This window comes from Ceratotherium simum, chromosome 24 (genome assembly GCF_057802395.1).
Source record: "Ceratotherium simum simum isolate JZ-2026a chromosome 24, ASM5780239v1, whole genome shotgun sequence".
In the NCBI taxonomy this organism is placed as follows: domain Eukaryota; kingdom Metazoa; phylum Chordata; class Mammalia; order Perissodactyla; family Rhinocerotidae; genus Ceratotherium; species Ceratotherium simum.
In genome coordinates, this window is record NC_141923.1 from 38,453,913 (window position 1) to 38,481,848 (window position 27,936).

General features: G+C 41.0%; 1 protein-coding gene across 10 annotated transcripts in view; it reads right to left on the reverse strand.

Moving 5' to 3' along the window:
* SYNE2 (spectrin repeat containing nuclear envelope protein 2) overlaps window positions 1-27,936 on the reverse strand; it is a 267,254-nt gene that overhangs the window by 76,647 nt on the left and 162,671 nt on the right. For 6 of the 10 annotated variants that reach the window (XM_087448388.1, XM_087448395.1, XM_087448393.1 and 3 more), the window contains 16 exons: window positions 27,360-27,470; window positions 22,675-22,791; window positions 19,120-19,350; window positions 15,594-15,776; window positions 14,435-14,563; window positions 13,426-13,547; window positions 13,134-13,275; window positions 11,602-11,733; window positions 10,600-10,674; window positions 10,194-10,346; window positions 9,865-10,074; window positions 8,573-8,674; window positions 7,541-7,660; window positions 7,185-7,385; window positions 5,441-5,614; window positions 3,982-4,113 (listed from right to left, as the gene is read on the reverse strand). In XM_087448388.1, coding sequence (XP_087304514.1) covers window positions 3,982-4,113; window positions 5,441-5,614; window positions 7,185-7,385; window positions 7,541-7,660; window positions 8,573-8,674; window positions 9,865-10,074; window positions 10,194-10,346; window positions 10,600-10,674; window positions 11,602-11,733; window positions 13,134-13,275; window positions 13,426-13,547; window positions 14,435-14,563; window positions 15,594-15,776; window positions 19,120-19,350; window positions 22,675-22,791; window positions 27,360-27,470 — 2,334 coding nt within the window. The remainder of the gene's footprint in view (window positions 1-3,981; window positions 4,114-5,440; window positions 5,615-7,184; window positions 7,386-7,540; window positions 7,661-8,572; window positions 8,675-9,864; window positions 10,075-10,193; window positions 10,347-10,599; window positions 10,675-11,601; window positions 11,734-13,133; window positions 13,276-13,425; window positions 13,548-14,434; window positions 14,564-15,593; window positions 15,777-19,119; window positions 19,351-22,674; window positions 22,792-27,359; window positions 27,471-27,936) is intronic. The other 4 variants (XM_087448394.1, XM_004426231.3, XM_087448391.1 and 1 more) reach the window with 2 other exon arrangements.

A 27,936-nucleotide genomic window follows, 5' to 3' on the forward strand; every position in this document is an offset into this window, starting at 1 on the left:
TGGTCCGGAGTGCTGCTTCCTTCTCCGAGTCTAGGTCTTCCACGGTGACTCAAAAACCCACTTCAGGGGGTGGTGGCAGCCTCAGAAGGTCCCCTCGTATGTGTGGCAGCAGAGGAATCTTACGTTTTCAGAGTTTGGAACTGTCAGATGTGGATGAGCAGTTCCCTTGGGTTTGCGTCTGCCCTGTTGTTGCCTCTGCATCCTTTCCATGCTGGGTCTTCCTCTGGGAAAGCACCGAGGCTGCAGAGGGAGACCCAGGGCCCTCCTCAATCACTGTCTTTGATGACCTCTGGGGCAGCCGGCTGTGGGATGAGGCCGGACCCCTCCTCCTCTGCACTGGTGGGAACCCTCGGGTGGAGCTATATGAGCTCATACACGAGCTCTGGGACTTCTGGTTGGATCTTCGTCTGAGCTCATGGTGTAGAGGTTTCTCTGCAGAGGCCCAGGCCTGAGCACAAAGGAACAGAGGCTTCCCTGGAGACCCAGGGGCCTGAATGCAGATGATGCCCCCCCAGGGCTGTCAGGGCCCCTTTCCTGATCATCCTGCCTCTGTGACTGGGGGGTCTTCCTCCTGCTTGGCCATCTCTTCCCTGCTCTCTCCCATCTTCTCCCTGCAGGAGTCCTGGGCACACCTGCGTGTTGTGGGCAGCATCGGGGTGACTCCCTGCTTCTAGACCACATCGAGGGTGACTTTGCCCACAGCAGATGCCGACCTGCAGGACATCTCAGCGGTGTGACCAGATAGCACGGCCTTTCTCAGATGGCCAGGCCCGCAGATGGAGGTAAGGACCCCCAGAAAGGAGCCCATCGTCTGGGAGTTGCTACAAGAAATCGTGGATGTAAAGTCACTGGACATCTGTAGGATGGCCTGTGAGTGGATGGCAGGGTGTGAACAGCTGGGTGCCCCCAGCTGGCCAAGGGAAGTCAGTGGACACAGTGGCGGGCTGGAGGCGGCAGAGCCCTCTTGGCAGGTGCTGGCCCCCCGGTGCCTGGGGTGAGGGTGAGGGGCACAGCTTGCCCAGGGAACTGCCCTTAGAGCATGTGGGTGAGGTCTGTCCCTCAACAGAGAGCTGGACTCCAAGTTTTCTCCTTCAGGTCACAACTAGACCAGAGGCAAAGTGGGTACTGTTTGCTCTGTTGCTAGGATGCAGCTTTGGAATGTGTGAGGGAAGAATGGATGTGCATGAAGATTCCGGAGGGAAGGTTGCGTGTGCCGAGGACACATGAGGACCTGGGGAGGGACATACTTAACATATGACCCAATAAACCCACTCCTGGGCAGTTAACCAAGAGAAATCACAACTTATGTTCTCACAAAAACCTGTGTGTGGTGAATGTTTTCATGGCCTTATTCAAATTTCCTCATATAGGACTACTGAGGTTTTCCAATTTTTCTTGAGTGAGTTTGTATGATTTTTAGTTGTCCTGGGAATAACAGTGTGTACAAATTGTTTCACAGTCTGATTAGACATAATATTTAACCAATGAAATAAAATGTAGAGGCCTTATAGCCATACGGATTCTTTACCTTCCACTCTGTCACAGTTGTCATGTGGCTCACCTTTATATGACTAGAATGTCACCCTCTCAGACTGTGGTGTCCTTCTTTCATTCAAAGTCATATGTGTATTAAAGAATTTAAGAAAGGAAAAACAGGCCACCATATTTATCCAGAGACGACGATGTCTGTTGCTCTCCTTTGTTCCTGAAGTTCCCAGCTTCTTTCTCGAGTCATTTCACCTCAGCCTGAAGAAGTTCCTCTCACAGAGTATTCCGTAGCCAGTTGTCTGGTGATGAGTCTCCTAGTTTTCTCTCATCTCCGTCAGCCTTAGTTTTGGTTTTGGTTTTGCTGGGCTTTTGATCCTGAAGGACATCTTTGCTCCCTGTCGTGTCCTGGGTTGATCTTTTCTTTTAGCACTTTAAAGAGGCGATTCCATCTCTTCTGCCTCTGTTTTCTGTGGAGTAATCACAGCTCTTCAAACTGGTGTTCTCTTACATATGACATGTCGTTTTCCCTGACTCCTTTCAAGATTTTTCTTCATCTTTGCTTTTTTATGAGATTGATTCTGTGTCAGGGGGAGGCTTGCTGAGCTTAGATCTGTGTGTCATAAATTTGTGAAGTTTTCAACCATTCTTTTCCTCATGTATTCTCTTCTGCACCGACCTCTTGCACTTTTCTTTCAGACACTCACATGGCTCACAAGGTAGAACTTGTGATATTGTTCCACACATCTCGGAGGGTCTCGTAATTTTTGTTCAATCTTTTGTTCTCTTTATTCTTCAGATTTGCCATTTCTATTGATCTATAAGTTTTCTGACTCTTTCTTGTGTTTTGACCCTTCTGCTATTGAGCCCATCCAGTGAATTTTTGATTTTGGATATTGTATGTTAAGTTCTAAAATTTCCATTTGCTTCCTTTTCATAGTTATTTTTAATGATTTTTTAAATTGAGGTCATAACAATTTATAACATTGTGAAATTTCAGTTGTACATTATTATTTGTCAGTCACCATATAAATGCGTCCCTTCACCCCTTGTGCCCACCCCCCAAGTGCCTTCCCCCTGGTAACCACCAAACTATTCTCTCTGTCTCACAGGTCACATTTTAAGGGATACAGTCATTTTTTGGGGAAATAGTCAGGCTTATATCAGGTTGGCTACTATGAACTGTTTCTTAATATAACGAGGTTTAAAATGCTATGTGTTTTCAATTACATTCTTTTAGCTGTTTAGATGGTACCTTCTGTATCCCTGGGCTAACGAAGAATTAAACACCAGATTTATCTTTGAGTTAGGCTCAATATAATAAGATGGCAGAGATCAACTGTAGCTTTCTAGGCATCTAGAGAACATAACTACAGTGTTCTAGCCTCTGGAGAATGTTCCTTATAGAAGCTTAAATGCCTCAAAGGAATGGCAGGGCCCTGCCAAGTATTTCATGTTTCGATTTCTACCCAGTCTATTCAGGCAACAAACCTGCTTTTGAAGTTTTAAAGTTGGTATTTGGTAACTACCTCTAGCCGAATAACTCAGATTCTGACTACATATTTTCTAAAGTGAAAACCAAGTATTTTAAGTTTCTGTTGAGAAGATTTAAAACTTGCTTTTATCTTTTTTTTTTTTTTTTTTAAAGATTTTATTTATTTATTTTCCCCCCAAAGCCCCAGTAGATAGTTGTATGTCATAGCTGCAGATCCTTCTAGTTGCTGTATGTGGGACACGGCCTCAGCATGGCCGGAGAAGCGGTGCGTCGGTGCGCGCCCGGGATCCGAACCCGGGCCGCCAGCAGCGGAGCACGCACACTTAACCGCTAAGCCACGGGGCCGGCCCAAAACTGGCTTTTATCTTGTTGGTCATGTTCTCAATGCTATCAAAAACATTTTAAGATTTTATCTTTTCTATAGCATCAAAATCTGAGACACAGAGACTTTGATAATAACAATACTAAATGTCACACAAGAAAAAGTTTTAATGTTTGAAGTCTTTTTATAATGCTGGTGGCAGGTAACAGATTACTGTCTGTCTCATAGACTATGTCTAATCAGGGCTTCACTATGTAATAAAGCTAAATATATGGTTAGAGGCCCATGGTTTATAAAGTGCTTTCCATACTTTAGCTTATTTCCATACCCACTGATATCCCCTCCTAAGACAGGTAGAACTAGCTTGATTATCTACATTCTCCACATCAAGAAACTGAGGCTTAGAGAAAGAAAGGTGACAAAGTGAAAAGTTACAGCCAGGACTCAAGCCAAGGACTTCGACCCCAAGCCAGACATGAGGTTATGCTGAGGAGCTCACAACCAATCTGCAGTTTCCCCGAACATGTGTATCAGTGAATTGTGTGATGAACAATATTTCAACTCAATTCAAATCATTCACCTTCAAAGTCAAGCAATTTCATCAAAAAAAAGAAAAAAGAAAAAAACCCACAAAGTTCTATGGACCACGCCTTTGACGGATTAAATGGAAGCAAAATACCTGGTAAAATGAAATCCTCTCCACTAATCTTTCCTCTGTCTCTTCCACCAAACTCACAGAGGGCAATGTAGAAACCAGAATTTCCAGGTCCTTTTCAAGAGATGCATAGTTTTCATCAAATTCTCCCCATTTCTAGAGAATCAAGAACATAAAATCAGTGGGAGCCCTTTTCTAGATCAGTTCCAGACAATGACAAAATTAATCATAGAAACAAAAATGAACTCTGAGACCATACAAAATGAAAGCACAAATTTCAAGGGTTTCTGTGAGTATAACCCACCCTAGTAAAAGCTCAGTGTCTAACGGAAAACAATTTCATTGCCATTGTGGAGAAGGGTTTAAGAAATCCAGCTGGCATTAGTGTTTTATGCTTGTCTCGTCAAATCGAGTAGTGTTTTATGCTTGTCTCGTCAAATCGAGTAGGGACTAATACGATTAAGTTAAAGTGATAAGCTTCGCATGCACCTCTGTGGAGACCTCAGAGCCACAGGAGAGCCCTTCTCTTATTGGGAAAGGAAGGGCTAACTTTTAAAGCCTTTCTCAACAGAAGCGCCTGTCAGGGTGCTTCTGCCCTCTCTGCTCCAATCCCCAGTCCAGCGAACATCACTCTACTGTGCTGCATCAGCACAATTCCACTGTTTGAGGAGTTTGAGTACTCCACATTTCATCAAGGGAGTACTGCCTTAGCCTAAGTCTTGCCTTGTCCTAGCTCTCCATTTCCACAGAAGCCCACGGCGAGGGTCTCAGCACACTACAGAGCCGACTTATGGACACTAAATATCATCTGCAGGGAAAATAACCACCTTACTAATGCTCATATCTACTGAAATAGTGGGTCACCTGGCGAACAGTACCACTCATTGGGCTCATGGAATCTTTTTTAATTCTAATACCATGAAATATTACTAAAAGTATCAACTTGACACACTAACTAGAAAATTAATTTTATTAGCATAAAAAACCCACTTTATATTATCACATTTATAAAGTTGAATATTTCCTTTATGTGCCAACATCCACTGTATTAAAAAAGTTAAAGGGGAAAACCTTAACACTGAGAAAGAGCTTTATACAGATCTAATTTTTTTTCTTTGAATTGGGACAAGACTGTCATGAATCCACTTCAGCAACAACATGTGGGCCTGTCGTCTTCAGGAAGGACAGTTTCTGAACCACTGACTATTTCATCCAGATGATTTCATTCAAGATCTCAAAGTGTTTTCCATTTTGTTTATTTGTACACAAACCTAGAAAGTAGAAAGATGCTGTGCCATCCCTGATTTATGTAGAAGTCTCAGCTAATAGTAGTCAGAACAAGAACAGGGTTCCACATTCCTCATTGTTAGCTCCCACGTAACTACTGCTTACTGATACCTAGATACTTTTTTCAACACCTGGAGGTGGTGGCTGAGAATTTGGAATTCACGGCTTAAGTACAAAGTCTGTGTGAGCCAAATACCTGTAACAAACACTGCAGCTTTATTCCACGTTGGTGTGACTTTTCTTCTAGCAATTTAACTTCTTTTACTTGTTCCGCCCAAAATGTCTCTTTCTTTTGCAATAAAGAGGGAAGCATTTTGTTGGAGTATGCCTGGATCAAGAGCATGTCAGCAACAAGCTTCTGGAAAAAAAGCTGTAAAATAGAGAAGGTTTTAATGGGTATTTATTTTTACATTGTGAAAATCTTAAAAACCAAGTTACTTCAATGTTGTATACTATTATATTTGCTTTTTAATCCAAAACCCCAGGACAGCCATGTATAGTCAAACATATGAGAAAACAAAACCAAAATCGACTATGTGTCTCTTTATCTTTGAACATTAGTGGCATTTTAACAAATCATAAAGAAAAATCATCTTAAGTAATATTTTCCACAAAACAGTCCGTTTTTTTTTTTTTTAATAATTTTATTCATTTATTTATTTTCCCCCCAAAGCCCCAGTAGATAGTTGTATGTCATAGCAGCACATCCTGCTAGTTGCTGTATGTGGGACGCGGCCTCAGCATGGCTGGAGAAGCGGTGCATCAGTGCGCGCCCAGGATCCGAACCCGGGCCGCCAGCAGCGGAGCGTGCGCACTTAACTGCTAAGCCAGGGGGCCGGCCCCAAAACAGTCCATGTTAAAGGGAAAATATTATTAATAAATCAGTTTAAACTTCCAGTGAGGTCTTCCTAAGTTAGTTATTCTGAGTTTTAAGAAACTTTACAAAAAGGTAGATACTGACCTGGCTGATTAATTTTAAGACAATAAGTCGGATGGATAGAAGTGTGAGCCAAGAAGCCCACACATCCACCAGCCGGGGGTTCTTAGTAAAGCCTGGCTCTAACTTCTACTCAATACAATGGCTAAATAAAGGGAATTTGTTGGCGGGGTCTATTGGGATCCTAGAATAGCAATTTAAGAACCTTTAAAGAGGAAGGCTGTCCTTCACATGGTTCTTCTCCATTTATAGTCAGCTGCCCCCTGTAGTTGTCTGGAGGAACCTCTTATGTGAATCCCTTCTCCTATTCCTTGAAAAGGATACACAGAAGGGTTTATAGAAGCATTTAGCTTAGGGCCTGACACACTGTAAATATCAATTAATAGTATTTTCTCCTCTTCTCCTCCATTCTTTTTACAATATTTACCTCTGAATTTCTTGGACGAAGGTCCACTTATCAAAGGCCTAGACTTCAGCTTGTTGAAGGTAGGAACTATGTCTTACACAGTTTTTATTATTAGCACTTAAATTACTGCATATCTTTAGTTGATGATCATGAGGTTTTTGTTCAATGAAATGAACGGAAAGCTAAAGGATTTATCGTGGCATTACACTAGATATACGTTTATATATTTAAATAGGTATTCCTTTTGATCTCAGGTCTCAGGAAAGCCTATCCTAACTTCCCAAATTCAACTTCCCCCATTAAATGCTCTCAAAAGATGTATCTCAATTTTAATTTTAAATTTGTTTGAATGACTCCTTGATAAATATGTCTTCTCAATCAACTGAAAACTCCATGAACGTAAGGAACTGTGTCTGTTTTCACTCATAACCATATTGTGAGAGTTTAGCAGGGTTCTTGGTACACAGTGAGCACTCTAACAGATGTCTGTTAAAAGAGTGAATGATGTATATTTCACCAAGGAAGAAAATGGATGCTCTCAGTTCACACAAAGAAAAACTTAGACTAGGAAAAGGTGACCTGACCCGTGTGTCTTACCTTGTGGTTTTGTATTTGAGTCTGTAAGGCAACTTTACTTTTGGTTTGTTGTAAGTGATCGTGAGCAAGCTTTTCCTTTCCGATATTCACTAGTTCCACCATGCCTTGCAACAGAGCATCTTGCTGGCTCTCAGTGATGAAAGGGCTGCTGAGTTCCGTGTACCTGGCTCTCAGGATTCCCCACATACTGTCAAGTACATCCTGAAAGGAAAGAGCAGGTGTGCACAAACATTTTCATCCAACTATGAAAATAACCCCTATGAAGAACAAATCTAAACTCCCTTAGGGGAAGAAAAAAGTCTTACTCGTTATAATCATAGTAATTCACTGATGGAATGTTTTCTGCTCGGACATACCTCTAATTTGTAAACCTCTTGGAGTAAAACATAAGGTAAATGAAGCCTCTCCCCCTCATCTCTTAGTTTTGCGACTCGGCTCTCAGAGCTCTGCAGCTCCACTGTATATGCATCTGCTTTCTAAAGAGAGACAATACAAAGAGTAAAACCCTTTAGTAAGTTAGAGAAGTGTACACATTTATTTAAAATGAACTAACCAGTACAGGAAAGAATCATGGGGAAAATGAAAGTCCAGCTTCCCTTTCCTGACCTCCAGCTCTCCCCAAAGATCCACAGTCAACAGTATGTACCGGTAGAGATACGGGCACATCCTTATGCTCACTGAATTGCACATCATTCTGTTCTGCAGTTTGCACTCCTCTCTTATCAGTTCCTCAGCATCTCTTCAACTCAGTACAAACAGATCTGGCTCCTTTTAAACGGGCACACAGTACGCCACTGTAAGGCTGCATACTGCTTCAGTAACAGTTGGCTCTCAATGGACTTTTGGGCTATTTAATAGTTTTTAAATCAAGCAGTGCTGCCAGGCCCATCCTTCAATATTTATATACATATTTATCTATATGCACTTGTCTCATTTCCTTAGGAGAAGTGCAAGTCTAGCACCTAGAGCAGCGCTTGAACACAGTAGGTCCTCAATTAATACTTGTTGAATAAATGAAGTGAAAAGGCTGCTGGATGGAAGAGGATTTATGCTTAAAAATCTGATATATAGCCAAGTGGTCTCTAAAAGCTGGCCAACCAGCACTCCTACCAAGAGCGTGAGGGTCTCATGTCCCAACACCCTTACCAACACTGCACAAACTTATATTTTTGCCCAGTTGATAGGTGACAATGGTCTTTTTTGTTTTAATTTACACTTCATAAAGTACTACTTAAGAGATGTTTTTAAAGGTCAATTTAGTTTTCATTTTTATTTATTTACTTAAGCCTTGCCACTGTTCACAAAGGGAAGTGGTTCAGAAGCACAGCTGATACACAAGACTCTTGGCTCCAAGGGTAGGTCAGTTAGAATTATCTTCACTTGATTACCTGAAGCTGTTCATCAATACTCTGGCCACTAATTTCATTCAAAGACTGTTGTAAAGATGTTTTATTCTTAATAAGTTGATCATACAATCGCTTTATTTCATTCTGTACAAAAAGATAAACGCAGGAAGCAGGAAACAGTGAGAATCTCATTTAGGCCTTCACTACCTTTTTAAAAAAATTTAGTTATCCTTTCATTTTTGTGCTATCAGAAATTTCAAACATATACCAAAATAGAGGAATCCCTGCATTACCATCGTGCAGCTTTAACAATTATTGATTTGTGGCTGGTTGTCTCTCCTCTATACCCTTCTCCTGACTGCACCTAACCTCCCTTCCCTCAGATGATTTTGAAGCAAATCCCAGATATCATATTATTTCATCAGTATATGCTTCAGTATATATCTCTAAAAGATAAAGATTTCTCCCTTTAAAAATTCTACAAATCAATAATAATTTCTTAGTATAATTAACTGTCCAGACACGGTTCACCTTTCTCTAACTGCCTATAATTTTTTTTCTTTTTTGGTTTGTTTGAATTGGGATCTAAATGAGGTCAACGGGTTGCAATGGATTAATACGTGTTTTAAGTCTCTTGTAATTTTTAGGCTCCCCATCCATCTCTCTTTTTGTTTCTTGGATTTCGGGGGGGTGTGTGTGTGAAAAAAACGGGTTATTTATTCTGTACAGCTTCCCACTGTCTGTATTTGGCAGACTGCACTCCCACAGTGCTGCTTAACAGGGTCTTCTTCTCTTCTGTCTATTTTAGTTGGATTCTAGAGGCTTGATCAGATTTAGGTTTGATTTTATGGGCAAGACTCCTTCATAAGTGGTGTTGTGTTTCATTTCTCTTTTGTTAGATAATTTTAGTAGCTTCCTAACTAGTCTACCTGCTCAAGTCTCTCTTCCAATCCACATTAGACAACTGCCAATGAATCTACCTGAGACATACACAGACTGTCATTCCTCTGCTTAAAAACTTTAATGGCTCCCTCTTAGCTAGAAATTCTCCCATATGAGACTCATTAAGTGGCTGAATGTAATACAGGAAAGAAACATTACTTTAGCTCATCCTAACAAATTTACACCTGAGACTTTGGAAAGGGCCTCGCTTTCAAATGGTCTCCAACCATGGGCAGCAGAACTAACTTAAAAACTTTCACAGAAAGAATCTCACCACTTTCCTTAGCAATTTCTACTCATGAATGCTGCCAGGAATAGGAATTAGTGGAAATTAGGGGTCCATTCTGTAACCTAACACAGTGCCAAAGTAGGCCGAGTGCCCAGACCCGTACCTGATAACTGCGATTATAGTCAAGGCCAGCTTTCAAGGACCTGCTTCTAGAGGCAGCTGCAGCCTGGGTGTGCTCCAGGTAGACTTGGAGGTTATCAAAACATTCAAGGAACAAGCTGGTGTTCTTGCCAGGCCAAGTCATGGCTTTCAAAAGATCATCCTTCTTGTCACTCAAAGCTAAGTAAAGTTTTTTCAACTCAAGAGCCAGCGTCTGCAAAGCGGAGAGAGACACAATGAATGAGCTCTGACCTTAAGAGGCTGCAGCTCTGGCTTAACTACTGGGCTGCCTGCGGTAATGAGCAACATATGGGCTTGCTGGAAGTGCCCTACCTCATAGTGCAACTGCTGGGCACAAACGTCCTCTCTGAGGAGCCCAGGCGTCTGCAGCATCTCCTCCACACTGCCAAGGCACTGACTGAGAGTCAGAAATAGTTCAAATAATTTTTTATCCAAATTTATGCATGTTTCTTCTGCCATGTTTTCCTGAATCAAGAGGAGAAAAGAAAAAATAAAAATCATTAGGATTCCTTACCTTCTTAAGCCCACATTTTCCCTGGCTTCCATTATAGTTTATAATTTATTTTATATTTTTTTATAATTAGTCATTTCAAACACTTTGTGTACTAGATAGCAGAATAAATAAATAAAAGTAAGATGTTAACTCTGAGAGAAATGAGTTTAAGACACTCAATGTTAGGTAGTGAGTTGACTATTGAATGGAATTAAACAATCATACCATCTCTCTTCCCACTGCTGCCCGCCTCTCACATTTTAATATAGGAGAAAGTGGGTTAATGAAATCAAGTATGGCCTAGAAAAGGAAAAGAAGTCAAGAAACTTGAAGAGGTTGATTAGAAAGAGGTACAATATCTTAAAGATAGGGATGGCACCGCATGGTAACCATAGTTAACAATACTGTATTGTATATTTGAAAGTTGCTAAGAGAGTAGATCTTATTGTGGTGAGCATTTTGCAATATATACAAATGTCGAATCGTCACGTTATACACCTGAAACTAATATAATCAATAAATAAAATTATATCTCAATTTTCTATCTCAATAAAAAAAGATAGGGATGGGCTGTGGAGCAGGAGAGAATTATGAGTGTCATTTCTGGGCTGATTGTGAGAATTAAGGCCACCATTAGATGTACAACTCCAAAGGGGGTCCCGGGGTTTGTGCAATTGTGTCCTGGTGAGTTTGGGAGCCTCAGGTCTATTTTAGCATAAGCTGTTGGAACCACCTCTTTTTCCTTACCCACAATCACCTTGAATTCCTGACCAGCTACAAGTAATTTAGGAGCATGCCAAAGCTAATAATCACCCCAATCTGGGCTGTTTCCTACTGTCTTTTCTGATGGACACCTAACATTGCCCAGCACACCGTCTCTGCATTAAGCCTTCTCAAGGCTGGAAATCTTCCCGATTCTCCCCCGCTTCCTCACTCTTCCAATCCCAGACCACCAGTGCAGACAGTACTAATCAACCACGATCCTTTTTCCGGCTAACCCCGGACTCAGGTTCAGAAGCATTCGCACATGGTGCATGAGGCAGCCACTACCAAATTTATCAGAGTTGGGGAGAGAAAAATTCATTTGCAATTCTAGGACTCATTCCATTAGGTGTTCTATTATTTGCTCAGTAAAGAAAATTATGACCAATTTACAATATCAATTTACAATATCTCCCTTCTTTTTTGTTACTGCAATGAGGAAAATATATAACGTGCAGCTGCTACCTGTGCCTGAAGATTATTTGCTTCTTGACGCAGGTCTTCAAGCTGGGTGGTATAAGTTTTCAGTTCTTCAGTTGTTGGGTATCTAAAGTTATACATGTTCACACTAGGTAGAATACTCATATTTGTGGCAACCTATTTGAAAAAGGGAAACTCTATTATAGACAGTTTGAGAGCCTGCTGATATTAATGTAAATCAGCAAAAATGCCTTAGCATGCTATCTTCCAAGTTACTTCCTTGGTATTTTTGTCTATCTTGTCATTCATAAGAAAAAACAATTAAATTAAATATTAAATATTTTGGATACTTTGCAAAGTCATGGTAGGCTTTATTTAGACACTTGAGGGTCCATTTAGATATGAAAATGAGGGAAAACAAACCATAATTTGAAAAATAGAGTGAAATCTCTAATCTTTCAATTTAGTGGCAATGCTATCCATGTTACGAGGTTACCTGTTTCTCTTTTCATTTACTGGAAAACTCCTGGTATATAGCCAACTCTTAAATGGAATACAGTCACCTCCAGGGACAGATTTACATCTTGATTTGTTATTGAAAAGCTAAATAAGTATTGAAAATGAGCTGGGACTTCAGAAGAGAGAATGAGTCAGAGTTAATTGCTTTCTCAAATTGGAAAACTAACATGAAAAGAAGCAAGGTGGGGTGGTAGATGACTCTGCTTGGGGAAAGAACTACTGACAGTGTTCTACTCTCGCAAAGAGAACAATATACACACATGTTATAGTGTGTATAACAAGGAGAAACCAAGACTAAAGCCCTACCAATAAGTTTGACTCAACTTTAACTGGTCAAATAAGGTTCTTGGAAGACTAGAACTAAAAAGTTCCCACCAGATTGGGGAATTGGGAAATCGTTAGTAACCTTTGCCCACGTAGTGTGAGTGCAAAGTTGAAGGCAGAAGCTTGATTGCTATGAGCAACATTGCTATTCTGCTCTGGGCTCCCTGTTTAGAGAGAAATCCAGCAGTAGCTGGCACAGTATGAATAAACTTGTAAGGGCAACGATAAGGTGTGTTGCTGGGAATACCTATAGACAGGTTCCATTGGCACAAGGGCCAACACACTGCAGATTCCAAATAATCTTTTGATGAATGAATGACACTCACACAGCACTGTTGCGTTTTTTAAGTGTTTTTTACCTATATTACTCATTCGTACCGAGATTTTATGATGTTCCAGTTACCGCATGAGGCACTCAAATGGGAACCAAGCAGACATGGCCTTTCTTGTCATACCAGCTAATGAGGAATACAGACAAATAACCAGGCACACAGTATAGTAAGAGCTATGGTCAGGGAAGCCCAGGGTGCTACAGAAGCACAAAGGAGGGGCACTTCATGCAGATTCCCAGGAGGGTGAAAAGGGGTCAGCCAAGTGAGGAATCCACTTGGCATCTTTGCTTTCTGAAAATAAATTGCTACCTAATGCAGAACATACATGTGTATTTAATGAATGCTTGTTGAATTTTCAAAGATAGACATGGTAATTTACACTGTGTGCAGATACACACTGACCTGAGGCTCCACAAGCTGAGGTAGAGGTAGCCTTACTTTTGACGAGAGTTCATGATGTAAATATTGCCACTTATCTCCACTGTGGCCCTGAGTTGACAAGACCGAGTCTGGAGCATCATTTTTGGGGCTAGATACCTTATTGCTTTTAAGGGAAAACAAAAGGTGAAAAGAATAATCAACATACAAAAATTTTATTACATTCAGACAACATTTTATACGTGATTTTAAAAGAAACACTCTTAATTCTCCCAATTGTAAAACTACTGAACGTCCAACTCTAAAAATGTTTTACCTCACGGGTGATTTCTGAGTTGTATCTTCATCATGTTGGCAATACTGGAGCCACGTTTTCTTAGCATTCAATTCTATGAATTTGATGAAATCTTTCTGTTCTGTTGGATTTAACTCCCGAACCTATAATTGAATAAGATTCAAATGGTCCAATCAATCAAGGTTTTCAATTAGTACCCAGGGGTTTCTTCTGTTGAGATAATCTCATTTGAACCACTTCCTAAATCATTATTTACTATTTCTTTCTTGTTTGCTTGTTCTTGTTAAGTTTTATTTCTCAAAAACCTATTTAAAATATTCACACAATAACCAAGTGTTGTTTACTATATATTACACACATGGAAAATCACCAAAAATATACTATTGTTTCAAACACATTTTGTAATTTTTTTTTTTTTTGTGAGGAAGATCAGCACTGAGCTAACATTCATGCCAATCCTCCTTTTCTTGCTGAGGAAGACTGGTCCTGAGCTAACATCTATTGCCAATCCTCCTCCTTTTCTTCCCCCCAAAGCCCCAGTAGATAGTTGTACGTCCCAGTGGCACATCCTTCTAGTTGCTGTATGTGGCACGCGGCCTCAGCATGGCCAGACAAGCGGTGCGTCCGTGCGCGCCTGGGATCCGAACCCGGGCTGCCAGTAGCGGAGCGCGCGCACTTAACCGCTAAGCCACGGGGCCGGCCCCTCAAACACATTTTGAAACAAGAGGGGAAGAGGTGCGGCAGTTACAGAGGTAAGTTCACCCTGAAGATATTTGCTTAGTTTGATAAACGCAAGTTAACAAAGTAGCGAAGTTAGAGTATCCCCAGTTGTAGCCGATGAAAGCAAGGCAGGCGCTGCAGTAAACGCTCAAAACCCAGAGTGGCTGCACACCCAGGAACACTCACACAGCACACTTCCCATCAGTCACACACGACAACACTCCAGTGGCAGTTCAGTATTTAGTTCGAAGGGAAATTCCATAGAACTAGCTTTATTCTTATGCTTATAACTGTTAGGGGCTGAAATTACCTGTTGCTGCTGGAAATCTTTTTGTCTGCTGAACTGTGGCCTTTCAGTTACAACAGATTCAAATTCAGAAAGGTTATCTGGTTGGAGAACTTGTTGATGCTCTGGAGGTTTCTTTAGAATGGTAGAATGCTGCAAAAATTTTATGATGGTAGACTATTTAAAAAGACTACCCACTTGATTTCAATTCTAATAATAAGACTACATAATGGAAGAGTTTTATATGAAGTAAATGTATTTTGTTGTTTATTATAATTATATACTATGATTTAATATACTTATTTCATAACAACTTCAAAAACCACTACATTTGATGGAGTGGTCATCTTATTTCCTCAACTTAATTCATCCAATGAATTTCTAAAATCCAGGAAATCTATTGCCTTTTTTTCTTAAGAACAAACTAAAAAAAAAAAAAAAAATCAAAAAGAGAAATAGTATTATGCTTATGAATTCAAAAATTCCCTATGTCTAAAATATAAGTAGATTTGTTAAAAAAGAGAGAACATGGTAAGATGAAAGAGGAACTGTATGGCCTGTGTGTCTGCAGCCAATATCACTTCTGTGAATCCAAGTCCCCTAGGTAGGAACTTCCATCTCATAAGTATGGATGCGAATCTTACATAGTAAGATCCTACTCATAAGATGCACATTTGCATTTATAAACACAAAATGCTTTTAAAAGTCACAAGAACACTTCAACTGCATGATACTTTGATTAGTATATATAAATATTTGTAAATAAATAACAAAAGTACCCTGGAAACAGGTTTTGTGTTTCTGGTGTCAAATTTTAATCTTACCTATAAAGGCTTCATTTTCCAGTCAATTGGAGTCAAAAAATTCCTTTAAAAATACATCTTTCTTTTATGAAGAAGGCTTGTACAAGACCTCATTACCAGCAAGAATAGTTAACCCAATTAAATCCAACCCAACCCAAACCAACACCATCACTAACAACAACCTAGAAAGGAAAACTGCATAACAAAATGAAACCAATAACAAGAGCCAGTGCAACCATCCCTGACAGTTTTAAGAGGTGTAATTCTTACTTAGTATAATTCCTCTGTAGGCGTTTCATCACCTCCACCCAGAGTTCCTTCCTGGTGGGTCTACCATATACGTACATCTATATACATGTTTATATATAGCCATGTTTTACCTGGTCCTCACTGTATTTCTCCTGAAGCATCATCTGGACTTTTTCCAAATTGCACTTCACAGTCTTTAGTTTCAAGGAAAGCGCTTCAGCCTCCTGTTGCGTGGCTCCACTATCTCCCAGGCCCTGACCTTTGCAATTCTCTAACAGAGAGGCAACCTTGTGCTCAATCTCCGTTAGCATAGCCTAGGAAATAAAATCATTTAATTATTCATAGTTTGGGTCTTGAACAAGTGTTATACCCCCAAATAAGTTAGATTCACTCTCTCTACCCAAGTCCCAGAAACACAGGCTGGAAGGAATCTTGGGGGGGAGGAACAACTTCCACATAATTCCTGTCCTTTTTAATAGCGGTGCTACCAAACCAACCCCAAATTGCTGATGTCACTCTCTAAAATAAGTGATTCTACAATTGCTTTAGAACAGACAGCTGAATGTATCCAGCATAGCATAGCGGTTAAGAACACAGACGCTGGAACTAGACTACCTGGGTTCAGACCCCAGCCCTGCCACTTAGTCACTGGGTGAACTTGGGCACCCTCCTTTGTGTGAGGGTGCCTCTAGTCAACCGTAAAATGGGGATAACAACAGAACTTACCTCCTAGGGTCACACTGAGGAGTTAGAGTTAAATCCACGTACTTTGGCCAGTGCTTGATACATACCCTGTGCTTAAAAAGTGTTGACTTATTTTCCCCCCACCTTCCTAACGCTTTCTGTTGCAGAGTGTCGAGTACTAATAAAAAAAGAATTCCACAGAACTCTTTGAAAATTCTTTTCCTTGCTCTTTTCCTTCTCTCTCAAGCCAAATAAGCTTCCAAAATATCAGAAGAAGATCACAGAAGAAATAATTTGGAACCTAAAACACTTAGTCATCGATACAATTGGCCAACACACACCAGGGTCTAAAAATAAATCAGCTGGATGAAGTAAGTTTCCCAGTAGGTCTCCGTCATTATATTCCTCCTCAGCAGATCAAGTTTGCCCTCTCCTGGGGCTCAGGAGCCCAAACAGCCATGCCAACTGGCTGGGCACAGAAGTGCAGCTGCAGCATTCAGACTCACATTCCAGCAATGTGATCATTTGTGCTAAAACTCCGTGTGTGACTAAGAACAAGTTCAGCTCTTTGAGAGAAACTTAAGGAAAAACTCTATCCTTAAAACAAATTTTCAAATAATATATCTGACAACTCCTCCAATCCAAGCAAACTACTTGTATCCTCTAATTATATAAGCTTATAAGCTCTTCTAAGCTTCAACATGTCCTCATAGATTTTAGAGTGGCTGTAAACAAAGTGTATGATAATTTTGCACTTTTTTCCACTTAGCTGTTTTATGCTATATACTTCTTCATGTGTCTACATACACATGCTTCATGATTCCCATTTTAATAGTTGCAAGTTGATATTCTATGATTCACTGAACTTCCCTATTGTTAAGCCTTTAAGCTGTTTCCAGTTCTGCACTTTTGTAATAAATGCTGGCATAAATCATAAATGTTTTTCTCCTTTTTGGGTTATTTTCAGAGGGTAAATTTAAAGTAATGGTATTATTAGGTCAAAAAAGATGAACATTGTACCTCCTGACAGCTGACCTCCCAAAACACTGAAGCAACCAGACATCACTATCAGATGTTAGTGGATCTATTTCTCCAGAGTTTTCCAAGATATAATTTTTGCCAATGTAACGTAGGAAGAAAACAACAGCTGTTTGGATTCACGTGTCTTTCATAATCAAGGCTGAACATTTCTTCTCAAATATTAAATTACCAAATATAATTCTTATTGGACTGATCTGTTTGCTCCTCTCCTTTGGACATTTTCCACTGGAAACTTAAGTGTTTTTACAAACCACTATAAGACTTTTCAAATGTTTCAATATTAAATTGTTTGTGTCATGGTCTTATATAAAGGAGCCAAAGATGGCCCCTGTATATCGGCCCCTATGTTGTTTATTTCTTCACAGCAGGCCAGGACGATTAGCTCAATCCACGGCACCAAACTCAAAACTGGACCCCACACTTGCTAGCCATGGTTAAGACAAATTCATGCTCTGAAAGACCCCAGCTTCTGCTGCCCTTTGGAGCTCTCTGATATCACCTAGATCCCCAAGGAGTTCTCTTGTCCTCTTCCCACTCCCATCTCATGCCACATGCCACAGCCTCTGGAAGGTTTCCTGCTGTGAGGGACTTCCCAGTCCCTCAGGATCCTGCCAAAATGCTGCCCAAATAAAGCTTGTTGTGTGCTATTGCCACCTTGTGGTCGTGTCTTTTCCTTGAGCAGCCCCCAAATCCTTGAACTCACTACAAGTGGCTGCAGGAGGAGATTCTAATGATGATCAAGGAATTGGCATGGGGTCTACCCAGTGGGCAGGACAATCAAATGGTAAATCAACCCTGGACGACCTTCCGTGGCAAGGACTCAACATCTGGCCCGCCGCGGGTTCAGTTTATCACAGCATTGCTCTGTGCTGAGTTACACTCTGTTTCTTCCAGACTCCCCTGTGCCTCATCGGCCAGGCCATGTGACAGTGCTAGCATGTGAGTAAACCCACCCCTCAGAGCTGACTTTTGGGGTCAGAGGTGCTGAGCTGCCAGGGGAAGGAGGTCAGCCTGCCAGCCTGGGTCCCCCACTAGCTGGATGTTCTAAGATGGTGGGCCTGAATGGAAGACGGTGAGGAGTGTCCGCCCTGGACAGAGGGTGGGCTACCCCCAACCCCATATCAGCTATAGTGCGAGGAGCTCCTTGTGGCCAGCGGGTGATATGGCGTACTGTGAGAGGATGTCCTCCTCCCTGGGGACTGCTGCAACAGACAGGGAGCCAATCAGGCAGAGGCTGGTCTCAGCACCGTTGGGGGAGGAGTCTCAATCGCTGTGACACTCAATTATGCCACTACCATGTCCTCATTCTAGCCCCTCCCTGGAGGGACACAGAAATGACAACCTTTGGGCTGAGCCAACAAATGTTACTCCAAGTGACTAAAGGCAAGGAGGTTTATATTCCTGCCCCTCCCAAGCAAGAGGAGCATTTGTAGTAAAATTGCAACTAAGCCCTTTTCTGCTGTATCTGCAATCTTGCAAATCAGGATATTCAGTTTCAATTCTGATGAATGAAAACTCAAAGAACTTATTGTTGTGAATAAGAACAACAGTTAGCATCTATTGAGCACTTTTTACACACTTTATACACCAGACATTGGTTTATATACCTTATCTCATTTAATCCTGACAAACCCCCATGAGATAACCTTTTCTATGAGGAAAATGAGGTGAGAAGTTAACTTCCTCAAGTTCATAGTTAACGTGACAGACTTGGATTTGGACTCTAGATTCTGAGCTCTAACCTACTACTGTCTCTCCCAGTACTCTGCTTCCATAAATTATTTCCAAGAATTATCCTGAGAACAAAAAGTTGAGGCCAAGATAAACATTGGGGCGAGAGTAACAGGAAGAAACACACTGTTGCTTGAAAAGATATTCACCTAATCTTGGAAGGTGATTGGTAAGCCATGAACTCCGACCCCCAAGCCTTACCTGGCACCCTGCCAGCTGCTGTTCCACCGCCTGCTGCATGTCTGCATTTAATGTTTCCGGCTCGAATGCCACGTTGGCTTGGTGCAGCCACAGCTCCAGCTCGGCCACCTGGGTCTTGCAGACATGGAGGACCTCTGTAGGCTCTAGCCTAGGTTTCTCCACCGTGGCCTCAAAAGCTCCTTGCTCGTCAGAAAAGCCCAGAGCTGCGGCCTTGATAGGAGGTGTGGCACCCTATGATAAATCCAAAGATAATCCAGCAGTGAAAAGCCAGGAGTCCAAAGTTTTCAGACTTGGACTTGCAACGAACTTGCATTTCCCCAGTTAAAAGAAAAAAAATAAGGGCAGAAGAAGAAAGAAAGAAAAGAAAAATGCACCTCCACACTCATAGCAACAATCATGTGACCTGGCACCCCAGGTTTCCAAGCAGCCACTCTGCATGTACACAGGTACAGTATTCCCAAGCACAGAGGACGCAAACCGGCTCACAGTTCATTAAACGGCAGGCCCCAGGAGACAGGTGAGTGTGAGGGAGAGGGCGTGCATGTGGGTGTGTGTCTGAAACATTTCAGCGAATTGGCCAGTGTTTAAAGTTGCATGACACAGGATTAAGCAACGCTTACATTGTTGTGCGCTCTGTTCAAACAGGAAAAAAAAAGATCTTTACACACTGGCTGCGATACAAGGAAATACACCACTTTTAACTTAACATCTTTTCAAGTAGTTAGATTATAAAATATTTTAGCTTTTTTTTCCTAACATACAAGCTATTGCTCATCTAAACTTGTCCCTACTAAAGACAGCTTGAGTCAAGTAATGAGCTTCAGTGGGGTAATCTGAAAACTTTTCTCCTGTTCTTCAGAGAGAATCCCTAAAACTACTTTTCACCTTCTAGATACTCAAAGATTAGTGAATTAAGGACTAGATGCTTATAGTATAAAGAAAGTGTGATGCCGTGATGTATTCTTTTTATATTGAAATAACTGGGTTGCTTATTGATCCAGTAGAAAAGTTCTCCCAGATACCAAATGAAAGTATTCTGGTAATTATATAATAATATTTTCAATTTGGAGGTAAAAGATGATTTGATACAGAGATATATTTGCCTCCCACTGTATAACCTACCCTTTTCTGGAATATTGAAACACAATATTTACCTTTCCAGAGAAATTCCTTTAGGAATAAGGATTTGTGTTTGGATCTACAAAATTATTGATCTCAATAAATATTTCATGGATTATGATTATTATGAAAATACAATGTTTTCTGTATAAGACTTGACTAACCACACGTTAGCATCAAATAAGGCACAAGCTTGGCCAAGTGACAAACTTCTAATGGGAGTTGCTCACAAATGTAGACCCTACCTCAACTCAAACTCTCGTTTCCCAATGCTTGTGGAATTTTGTTTAAACAGAACTTTCAGTATAGCAGAAGTGAATAAAATTGGTAAGTGGTAACACAAACAGGCAGCGTATGAAAGTACCATTCACTTGCACACACACTGATGAGGATCCTGAGAGCGGTTTGGCGGAAGTGTCTCTGGGTTGTACCTCTTCCTCCTGACCATCCATTAACTTCACATGTGTTTGCTCTTTTCTCCCCGAACACTATCCATCCCCTGCCTTCATCAATATTTTCTGCATGAATCACCCTCCTAAGGAAGTCGTCTCTTTTATTTTCTCTGCGTTCATACACAGTCAGGTCTATACTTGGATTCACCTGTTTCAATTTTCTTTTTAATCCTGACTTAAAAAAGCACCAGTTGTGTGATTTTACTGCCAGACACCAATTTCTAGTCATCTGATTGACTGTTTTCCAGTTTTTAGATATTGCTATCTTAGTGGCAAAGGTTTTAGGATCCTCTGTTTTGTCACGTGAGAATCTGTTAACATTAATTAATTAATCTGTAATAACAGACTTACCATCTGCCTTCATTTATTCAAAAACATTACTTGAGCATATCATATGCCACACACGTTTTTTTAAATGACAATATTGAGTTTCTTTGCTTTCTCACTAACTTACTGAATTAATGAGGAAACAAGGGAGCTGCATAACTAATCTAGTCTTTATTTGCCAGTTATTTGAACCTGAGAAGAATCCAAAGGTGAATGGAAGAAAAAAGAATATTTGCAACCGTAGAGCTTCAGCAGCTGAAGGTGGCCTGAGGCACCTGCCAGTAGTCAGTTCACCCACCTCTCTTTACAGTCATTTAACACTTAATCAGTCCTCATACTTCCCATTTCACCACATTGCTTCTGAGAAGCTCAGGCCTCAACATGAGTTACTAGCCCAAGGTCACACAGCTCTGTGATCTTTTAATTCTGAGTCCACAGTTTTTTCCTACAATAGGACCCCTATTCGATATCTTCTACAAATGATTGCCCCAGATTCTAAAAGCAGAAATTATTTAAATGAATGTTTTATTATTGTACACTTTGGGGGCTAAAAAGTATTATCAAAAGTATTTCTTGTGACAGAGAATTACATCAGGCCAGTGCGCTGTGATACACAGACCGCCTCGTTGTTCACACCACACACCCAGTGTACAGAGGAGGAAACTGAGGCTTAGAGAGGTTATTCAAACTGCCTATGGTCACACAACTAGTAAGCAGAACTAGGACTCACTCCCTGGTTTTATCATGCCTTGGAGCCTACAGGTCCACATTCTTGACACGATTTTGCACATGCTCTGTCTCCAGGTTAGTCTCTCAGTTAGTGAAGGTCACACAGCTTGATTTCTGCATCTACACATCACTGATCTAAGTAACAGGATGCAGTTAAAATACCAGCTAATTTTCTAGTTGTAGCTACATATATTTCATCCCAAAATACCAACTCTTTAAATTTACTCCTTAATATTTTACAGTCAATTCTACAGATATCTGCACATCTCCTCCACTTTTTATAAAATGCAAACTTGCCTGGCTAAAGAGCAACACGTCACTGCACTTGCACAAACACCAGACATGCCACTAGGATGGTACGGTGGTGGTTTAATTTGTGAGAACAAACCTACCTTGGTTTCACATCTTTCAGTACTAAATACTCAAATTAGGAAGGCAGATTGAAATATTCTGAGTTTGACTCCTAATTCCTCCATTTACCAGCTGTATTTTTACTCCCTGAATTTTGATTTTCTCATTTGTAAACTTATGGTAGGTGTTAACCTACCTTATTTAATCTGAGGATTAAACTGTAAATATAAATGCCTCTTATGTAATAGACAGTTAATCAATATTAACTCTCCTCCACTTTCATCGCCCCCGTAAGTCATATCTACAGAAGAAGGAAGTAGCTATTAATGGAAAGACTAGTCCACCCTGACAAATGGTGAGGGAATGAAAAATCTTGAACTCCTTTGTGCCGTGCTTACTTTCTCTGTAAACATCTGATGGCAAATCTTCCAGTTCTCCAGCTTGATAGTACATATGAAGATGTTCACAAAGAACTCTGGGCTTGAAATACAAAGTATCGCAAAACACAGAAAGCTTGTCCTCTCTGGGTTCTAGTTCAGGTATCTGAGCAGCTGGCTTGTTACCAACAGGGACTTACCTCTTCTGTTGGGTTGGGACTCAGGGAAAATTCTGGGCCTTGCTCAGGGTTTAGTGAGTCTGGTACAAGAATTTGTGCCAGGGCACTATCACATGTGCTTATTTTCCCAGCTGCCTCCTGTAAAGAAAAGAATCAGAGGTCCAGAAAATTCCTGCCCTGCGGCCATGCAAGTCACTCTTCCCACACCTGCTCATTTGACAAATCACCTGCTTGCAAAATTGTCCAGAGAAGTCAGGTGCATTTAGACAAAAAGTTTGTTCATTAGGAAAAAAAATCAGCTTCCTCAGGTTTGTCTTTATTTGAAAGACTTAAATTCTCCAAAGCTCTCTAGTTAATGTGGACCAGGTAAGGAATCTAGAGAATTATGTATTTAGGTGGATTATTACTAAAATTAAAATTAAATTAGATTATATGATAAAGGCCACATTTCAAATAATGGGGGAAAAGATGAAGTTGATAAATTTGGGACCAACTAACCAGGCATTTCATGAAAAATATAACTAAATCCTTCTCTCACTCCTAACAATGAATTCTAATTGTATCTAATATTTAAATATAGATATTTGAAGAATATTTGAAGATTCTTGAAGAAATTATGAATGAATCTTTCTCTAATCTAGGAGTGGGGGAGGACTTTTAAAGCATGACAATAAAGGAAAAGAATGTTAGTATTAACGACATAAAAATAAAATAATGTGGGGGCCGGCCCGGTGGCGCAAGTGGTTAAGTGCGCACGCTCCACTGCAGCGGCCCAGGGTTCACCGGTTCGGATCCTGGGCGTGCACCAACGCACCGCTTGTCAGGCCATGCTGTGGCGGCGTCCCATATAAAGTGGAGGAAAATGGGCATGTATGTTAGCCCAGGGCCAGTCTTCCTCAGCAAAAAAAAAAGGAGGATTGGCAGATGTTAGCTCAGGGCTAATCTTCCTCGCCAAAAAAATAAAATAAAATAAAATAAATAAAATAAAATAAAACAAAATAAAAATGTGCACCAAAAAAGACACTATAAGTTAAAAGAAAAACGACAAACTGGGATAATTACTTACAAAGTGTTACTATCCTTACTATAGTAATTACTCTTATAAATCAATTAGGAAAACATCAGGGCCAGCCCCATGGCTTAGCGGTTAAGTGCACGCACTCCGCTGCTGGCGGCCCAGGTTGGGATCCCGGGCACGCACCGACGCACTGCTTCTCCGGCCATGCTGAGGCCGCGTCCCACATACAGCAACTAGAAGGATGTGCAGCTATGACATACAACTATCTACTGGGGCTTTGGGGGAAAAATAAATAAATAAAATTATAAAAAAAAAAAAAAAAGGAAAACATCAACCCCTATGTAGAAAAGCAGTTGAATGGCACTAACAAGCAATTTATGAAAGAATACAAAAGCCAATGAACACCGAAAGAGATATTCAACATTCTTAGAATATAAATGCAATTTAAACCACTGGCTAAGTTTGGCTAAGATTGAAAATATCCAATATCAGCTTGGGGTCAGGAAACAGGTACTTCCATGCATTCCTGGTAGAAATAAAATTGATATAGTTTTTCTAGAGGGCAGTTTGATGATGTGTGTCACATTTTAAATAGATGTACACTCTGATCCAGCACTCCCACTTCCTAGGTTAACCACGGTCAAACAATGGGAAAATGACATGTACACAAATAATCAACATACCGTGGTGGGAAAAGTATGGATGTTGTAATCGACCAATCTCGACTCTCTGAGCCTCACTTCCTTCATCTTTAAAATGGGACTATAACCTACCTCACTCATGCTTGTGATTATTAAACAAGATGACACATACAAAGCTTCTAGCAGTTCCTAACAAAGTTAGTTCCTTTTCAGCTCCTTGTACTGAAAACAATAACTGCTATTAGAAAGGTAGGAACCAAGAAGTAAAGGTGAAGCTGAGATAAGACTGGGAAGGCAGGTCAGGGTCATGAGAAGTCTGGAATGCATTTCATTCAGCAGATAATCAGAATCCACGTAAGACTGCAGCTTAGCATTAACGGTGTTTGGAAAAGTCATCAGTTGGTATTGTAGAAGATGTATTAGGGACAATAACTGAGGCTATAAACCCAATTAGAAGGCTACTCCAAAAGTCCAGGGAAGAAGTAACAATTGCCTGGAATAGGATGATGGCAAAAATAATGGGAGGAAAAGAAGGAGGTAAAGATTGAGTGGACAGGGCTGGCCCCGTGGCTTAGTGGTTGGGTGCGCGCGCTCCGCTGCTGGTGGCCCGGGGTTCGGATCCCGGGCGCGCACTGACGCACCGCTTCTCCGGCCATGCTGAGGCCGCGTCCCACATACAGCAACTAGAAGGACGTGCAGCTATGTCATACAACTATCTACTGGGGCTTTGGGGAAAAAATAAATAAATAAATAAGATTATCAAAAAAAAAAAATAAAAGATTGAGTGGACATCACTAGACCGCTGACTGGATATGAAAGGTAAGAGGAATGAGGTACCTAAGATTGATACCAACGCAACAGAAGGTTGACATAAGGGAAGCCATATTGTAGAAGAGAAACCCTATTGTAACTTTGAATGACCTCTGACAAACTAACCCAGCTGGATATGTACCCTCCAGGAGATCTAACTGCTCTGTAGATCTTACAACCCCTGCTGGTGCATGTACCTCCCAGCTGTGATAAGATGATAACTTTGTTCTTTTGAGTGCCTTAGGAATGTGATGACCCCCAAACAGAGAGTCTATGCTGATAGCTATCATCAATGAAAACTGAAAGATCTGGTGTGGCACTCCCAGTCTGTAACACCAGAAGGTCAACATTCCTAACCCCCTCCCCTATAACCCACTGGCCTATATAACTGCTGTAAGATTTTGTGCCCCCTTAAGATGGTTCTTTGAGACATCAGTCAGCCATCTTCCCCCTTGCTAGCAAGCTGTAATGAACTGCCCTTTCTTTTCCGCCATCTTGCCTCTTGACAATTGGCTTTTGTCTCGTGGCAAGCAGATCGTTCCCTTTGTGCAGTAACAAGATGACTGTGAAGTTTGTCTTAGACTCAGAAAATACTGGTGCCACTAACAGACATCAAGCAATTAGGAGGAAGAATAAGCTTTGATGGAAAGTTTGTAAAATGGGTTTGAGAGGAAGAAAATACGTCCTAAAAGAGAAATCTATCAGGAAGGTAGAAATGTGGAACAGATCTAAGGGAAAAGTCAAGACTAGAGATGTGATTTGGGAATCACTGGCATGCAGGTGACTACAAACCTACGGGAGGAGATGAAGTTGCCAGGAGAGAAAACACAGAAGGAAGAGGAGGGAACACTGGGGCAGTGCCTCCCATTACAGAGATGGGGCAAGAGAAGGAGACAGAGGAGGGGTTGTAGTAGATGAGATAAGAAAGTGCAGAATTAAAAGCAAAGGAACATTGCACTTAAAGAAACAAGAGGTGGTCAATAGTGTCTAACGCTGGAGAGATCAATAAAGATTCAGACGAATAAAAGGGCACTTAATTGATGTTCCAGAAGTCAATGGTAGTTCAAGTATAGCCAGCGTCAAAAACTTGATTACAAAAGGAGCCAAAGGTGAGAAGCAGCCAGTAAAGACATTTAGCCATAAATGAGAGGACGCTCAGTAATTGACCCAGGAAGTAGGATCAAAAAATTCAATGCACTTAAGCACCATATTAAGCCCAGTACAGGAATAAAAATGTAGAAGATAAAGTTCTTGCCAGTCATGAAACTGGCAGGTGTATGAACAAAAATGTGATAAGTCATAACTGGGGTTCAGCACGCTATCAGAAAACAGAGGGAAAGAGGGGGTTTCTTGGAGGAAGTGGAAGCTGAGATGGGCCTTTGTGGATGGGCAGGAAGTGTCCAGGCAGATGTGGAGAGAAGGTCATTCTAGGGAGGCAAAGCAGTTTCTGGAGAGAGCGTCTAGGCTCTGGGACACTGTTTGGAGGGGTGGGGCCCTGAGGGAGGGAACTGGTTAGGGAGGGGAAAACAATACTGAGGGAGAGAGGGAAGGAACCCGTCAAGAGGCAGAGACTAGACATGCAGGCACAGGCAGAGCCGCGTGCCAATGATCAATGAAAGGACTGGCCTGGGAGCCAGGGAAGGGCGTAGCCCTGGATAGAAGGGGGGAGGGGGGAGGCGTATGGATCATAACGATGTAGAGACGGTTCAAGAGCAAGGGAAAAACATCGTTTTCACGTCAGCTTATAACAATTTCCAAAGTGAGGGCATTTGCCCTCTATTTTGAGAGATTGGAGAAGATTTAGGTCATAAGGAGCAAAAAGACTTATTTCATTAATTTACCTTATACACTACTTTGTTCCAAAAAAAAAAACGATTATAAGGAGACCTCTCCCCCGAACTACTCCCAAAAGAAAGGCGTGTTCAATACTTGAAATACTGTGGTGAACCTTTTAGGTGCTCCTTTGAGTTATCTGTTTTGTCAGTTTGGATTTTCACAAATGGAGTTTTTCTCAGAAAAATACTCTCCTATTATCACTAAATGCACAATAGAAATGCAAATAATAAGCAAGTACCTAGCTGTCTTTGCATTTATGCCAGGTAATGGTTAGAAACTTAAAAATTTCAGCACAAGCAGGTTCTCTCCCAAAGCATTCTTTCCAACAGGAAATTCTTTTCTTTGACCTACTATCCCTCACCATCCCTGCCCCCTAAAAAGTGTGTTACGCCCACTATTACCTGAATGATCGTTCCAGAGGATGAGGATGTTCTATCTTCCTCTATGTCCTTGTCATGCTTCCAGAGTAAAGACCAAGACCCGGAAGATGTCTCTGCTTTCTCATCTCCATTCTAACACAGTAATCAATGGATTAGCAGAGGGAAGTGACTTCCTACCATCCTAACCAGCATCCTACTCTTCTCTTCTATACAAAACTCAGCTTACCAGGCAGTATAATTAGACCTCTTAATTCTATCTCTCCCTCTGTTTTTCACCTATTTGTTTGGCTAAGTCAGTCATACGTCTCCAAATGTGGTTGTTCTTCCTGAAGCCTACAAAATATTCTTAAAAGTTGGGAGTCAGCTCACATCACACAAAGGGGATCTTTAACACAGTGCTTTAGGAATTTGATCTGCTTTGGTAAATGTAACCTTAAATACCATCTTTAAATAACACCCTGATGAAAATGTACTGTTTTATTGTCAAAGACAAACACTGAATATTATAAACACATCAGCTCAGATGCAAATACGGGTCTCAAATTAGAATCATACTGAAGTACACCCTCTTCAGTGTACACCCGCCTGGTCCCTCCAC